Source organism: Miscanthus floridulus, chromosome 18 (assembly GCF_019320115.1).
Source record: "Miscanthus floridulus cultivar M001 chromosome 18, ASM1932011v1, whole genome shotgun sequence".
Classification (NCBI taxonomy): Eukaryota; Viridiplantae; Streptophyta; class Magnoliopsida; order Poales; family Poaceae; genus Miscanthus; species Miscanthus floridulus.
The window spans coordinates 86,899,509-86,904,413 of NC_089597.1; the positions used below are offsets into that span (position 1 = coordinate 86,899,509).

Below are 4,905 nucleotides of genomic sequence, written 5' to 3' on the forward strand. Positions count from 1 at the left end.
AGGGAACTCTTACTCGCGCGCGTAGGATGTTATGCCGGAATAATTAACTACTAATTCACTACAAGATTTTCGGTCTACTGCAACGCCAAAAAAGTGTAGCAAAAGACCCAAAAATGGTAGCCATAGTAATTTTGCTACCAATTTTTTTTGGTTAAATGTCGTTGCACTTGTAAGGGTAGCAATAGCATAATGCAATGGGTTACATTTTAGTTGCGACACACAGCCCCTCTATTGCAACACTTTTGACACTTTTGCAACACCTGGTGAGTGTTGTAACAAAAGCAATTGCAACCACTATGGGTGTGGTAATAGTATCAATTGCAACGAACTAGGCGTTGCTAGCGATACGTATTGCGACATGCTGGTCATGTAGCAACACAATGCAAGCGCAACGCAACATAGGTGTTGCAATCGTGGTTGTTGCTACGCAGAGAAAGCATTGCAATAGAGGTTCTCTATTGCCACGTCGCCTAAATGGTTGCTATAGGTGGCTTAGGTTATTGCAACATCTCTTCAGGTTGGTTGCTACAGAGAGGTCGTATATTGCCACGTCGCCTAAATGGTTGCTATAGGTGGCTTAGGTTATTGCAACATCTCTTCAGGTTGGTTGCTATAGAGAGGTCGTATATTGCCACGTTTCAGAATGGTTGCTATAGATGGCATAGGCTATTGCCACGTTACTTAGGTTGGTTGCTACAGACAGGTCATCTATTGCCACGTTACTAACTATCTGGTTGCTATAGGTAGATTCCTCTATTGCCACCGTCATCTTTTTGTAGTTGCAAGAGATAGTTTCTCTATTGCCACGATTATCGTACCTATTGCCACGACTAAATGTGGTTGTTATATGTGCCATCATATATTACAACGCCAGATTAATATATTAATAATTCATGTTGCGACACTTTGTTTGGTAGCTTAAATTAATAATCGCAAAACAACAAATACATAATGAAGGAAGCATCGACATCCATTAAAACGAAATATAATTTGTTCATACAAAATCTTTAACAAAACACACCGAGTGTCAAACTAAATGAGAACACAAGTAGATAGCTTAACACATAATAATGTGTTAAGCACAGACAACTGTTTGAACTCATTCGAATCAAAAGACTAATGTCTACTGTAGCAGCGAAGGTTCCCTTGATATGTATGTTGGCCATCGTCCCACCATTCGCATGCTCCTTCTCAAACTCAAGATTCCTCCTGAAAAAATCATTGACATGCATTAGTTAAACTGAGACTAGTGGTGGCAAAGCTAATTGAACACTGAAGCAAAACACGAGCTGCAGTACTAGAGTTCTGTGAGCTGCAGTACTATCAACCATGAACTTTGAAGCGTAAAGCAAATATAAACATACATGCAGCTGCCTCCCAAGACATTTTATGAGCACAAACACATCCATATATATTTCTAATCAGTAAGAGGAAACTAAGCCTGGACCATATTTAGGAGCAGAACAAAAGAATAGCTATGTACTTCTCCAAAAGGACTATATGTTCCTTTTTAATGCAAAGAGAGATAAAAGGTTTCACATAGTACCTGTGTATTCTTTTTGGACAATGCAGATCTTTTCCTAGCCGCAGTTTCCTTCAGTTGCTTTGCTGTAGTATAAACAGCACCCGAATTCGCTGCCAAATTACTTCTAGTCATGCGCCCTCTAGTGAGATGTTCTTCAGCTGCGGAAGAAGGGGGTTGTTGTTCTGGCTGGCTGGTTTCTTGGGTAACCTGAAAATAAATGGTTGGTGGTAAAAATTACACCCCTTGACAAGAATATGACATGCATGTTACAATTAAACATTCTTCAATTATCATCAAACTACCTGCTGACTATGCATCATGTGTTCTCCCATTGTAGTTGTTACATTTTGTGTCCCCTCAATTGTTGCAGCAGCAGCAACATTTTCAGTTGGCTCCACAATTGTGCTAGCCTGCATTTCGAATTGGGTTCAAGATCATGATTTTTAGTTCAATAAACTATGAGAACATAGATGTTGTTAATATTACCTTTTGTACTGAAGCTTGCTGTTGGGCTGCTTGCAACATTAACATAGCTTGCCTAAGTGCTTCTCTATCAGCCTCCCTTTCCTTGTTCATCTGTTCAAGCTGACGCCTATGTTCTTGCCTCTCGGCTTCCCTTTCAACTTCTTGAGCTTCTAGTCTATCTTGCAGCCGTCCAAACGATTCAATGAGGGCTTCCTCCTGTTGCAGTTTGCGCTAGTAGTCCTCCGATAGTAGCTCCTTTCTAGTTGGGTACCTTGCAAGGTAACCATTAGCATGCATCTTGTTTGATTTGATTTTTCTCGTTTCCTTGTAGGTTGATTGGAAAATCTGGTTCTGCTCCAAGTCTGAGACGACATTTGCGTTAGGCCTTGACTCCAGCTCCATAATCTTCCTGGTTGCATTGTCCTAACAAAGCAAAGACATTTAGTTAATTAAAACTTTAATTCTAAGCGAGTATAGTTGCATCACTTAATAAGGGTTGTAAAAACTGTTTAATACTCACATAGACTTCCCTAGATTCCTCGCTTGTCCATTGTCCATTTTGTTGGTGGGTCATCATAAAAAGCTCCATATCATTTGGTAGTTGGTCCCTCTAATTAGGCAAGAATGTAAAAAAATTAGCCATATTTCATAATCTAGTGAAATGTAGAAGCTTTTATAAACTGTAAAGATCAGGAAGATATCCACCACGAATTTAAAAACAGAAGATAACAGAAATATTTATTGCTATTGAAAAAGTACAGGAATCCAAGTTCTTCTTTTTGTTGGCACACATTAGTTTTAGTACTTTTCAGCTTTATGTATACAAGGATGCAAAATATATTTTTTTGTAGTGGGCAGTGGGCTAAATATCTCTATCAAATACAAAGACTATATAGGTTATAACAATATCATGTCATTGTCATTCGGGGGCACAAGCACAAACCATAAAAAAATGCCTGAAGGAAAACCTTGTGACAGAATTTTTTACCTTCTCATAGCTCAATTGAGAAAAACCCTTTGATCCTGTAACATGGTGTATCTGTCGATTGTGCCGATTCTGAGAATTCTTATTGCTAATCCTCTGCACAGAACCAGCAATGATTTGATTTTTATAAAATCAGCAGTGCGCAAAACATAAACCTTGACGTCAGAAGTGGAATTGGCAAGTTTTTTTAAAAATTGGGAACAAACCTGGAATTCTTCGGTGCCAAAATACGACACCAGATAGTGCCACTCAACAATGTCTAATTCTTCTGGCCTATGTCTCATTCTCTCTTCATAGGTGGTGTATGCCTTGTAGGTAGCACTAAATGTAGATCGCCATCCTTTGTAACGATCATTAGCCACCGTCCATATCTTGATTATGTTTGCCTCGTTATCCTCAAGGTCCCACTTAGCCTGCTCAAGGTAAAGCCTAAATAAATTACTTCTTAAACAATAATTTGGTATTGAAATTTTGACATCCACATGGATAACAGAAGCTTACCAGCACATCATTTGCTATTGCAATTTTGACATCCACATGGATATCTCTCCATGTTCTTACTCCGATGAGAGGTGCTCTTTTCCTCGTGAACAGTGTTATTTCATCAACAAATATTCGTTTGTTTGAACCTACAGGTCCTCCAAGCCTAGAGAACTGGATGCTAAGCTTCTGAGACGCCTCCCTAGTTCTCTTGTTTGTTGCTGTCCATCCTTTCAAGTTACCTCTTGGCTTCCTCTTTTTGGAGTCTTGTCCATGAAAAACAATTATATACAAAGCAAAACACTTAAAAAACTATTGACATAGTTTAAAATTAACTGAACCTCACAATAAATTGAAAATATTCATTACTTACTAGTTCCCTCTCCCTGTGGAATGAAACGCCGAGCATGAGATGGTCTGTTTACTGGCGGTGTGGGGTTGCTATCTTCACTTGAAAGTACTACATCTGTATGATGATTACTGTCCACATATGCCACTGTAGAAAATATTGGTCACTTGTGTAAGATATGATATGTTTGTGAAGGAATATTAACAATAGACATGTAGGGACAGATGTTATATTACTAATATCATTCAGTTGTCCTTGCACCCTTAACCATTCTTTGTAAGTTTTGGTGGTGTCATCCCTGTCGATATCTTTCAAATCTGGGTCAGCCAAGCTAATATTAGTACAAAGGCTTCTCCAATATAAAATAATACAACAATTTTGAAATATATAGGAGTCCAACATAACACTTACCCGTGAATCGGTTTTCCTTATGCATGACGTGCAACCATTCCTTGTAAGCATCAATTGACTCCTCATCTTCATCTATATTCTCTTCCCTAATGGGTCTCCTTCCAGGTACTTTCAAGGGTGTTATGTTCACATTCTGGTCTATTTTTTGTTCCTTGGACAGCAATAGTCTGACCTGTCTTTCCTCCTCATTACATGCTATCATAGCATCTGCATTGACTTCTTCTTCGATTTCGTGTAATGTTGCTGCATTACCACATCTCCTCTTGTAGTACAAATAGTCCCTTACCCTATACCCCAATTGTAATTTCATTGCAAGCAAGTTACTCAGGGTGAGATCAGCCCTAGTGATTGTAATAGTAGAAGACTCTTGCCCCCCCGGCAATCCCTCGCAAGTGAAATAGAGAGTCCATGTTTGATCCGAGCTGCCAAATATTACAATAGTATCAAACTTAAGCACTAGTGATGATACAACAATATACTTAAAAGGAAACCAGTGTACATATAGTATGTGTACAGACAGAGAAAGTAATTAAACTTAGTGCCACTTATTTGAACTATATGTGCACCCCCATGACTGAAATTAAAGTAAACCAAAAAAATATTTATACTAGGAAACACTAAATATTGCACACTTGTTCTTCTTAGCTTAATTGATAGGAAATGCTTACAGTCCCATTCTAAATTAGAAAT

The 4,905-nt window shown here is 38.5% G+C and overlaps 1 protein-coding gene across 1 annotated transcript; it reads right to left on the minus strand.

Moving 5' to 3' along the window:
- Nucleotides 1–952: 952 nt before the first annotated feature.
- Nucleotides 953–2,238, minus strand: LOC136519439 (uncharacterized). Its single transcript, XM_066512843.1, has 4 exons — nucleotides 2,012–2,238; nucleotides 1,828–1,935; nucleotides 1,547–1,732; nucleotides 953–1,209 (listed from the first exon to the last, which is right to left on the minus strand). The coding sequence occupies exons 1-4, from the start codon at nucleotides 2,099–2,101 to the stop codon at nucleotides 1,198–1,200; spliced, it is 396 nt and encodes a 131-aa protein (XP_066368940.1). The 5' UTR covers nucleotides 2,102–2,238; the 3' UTR covers nucleotides 953–1,197.
- Between the last annotated feature and the right edge of the window lie 2,667 nt (nucleotides 2,239–4,905).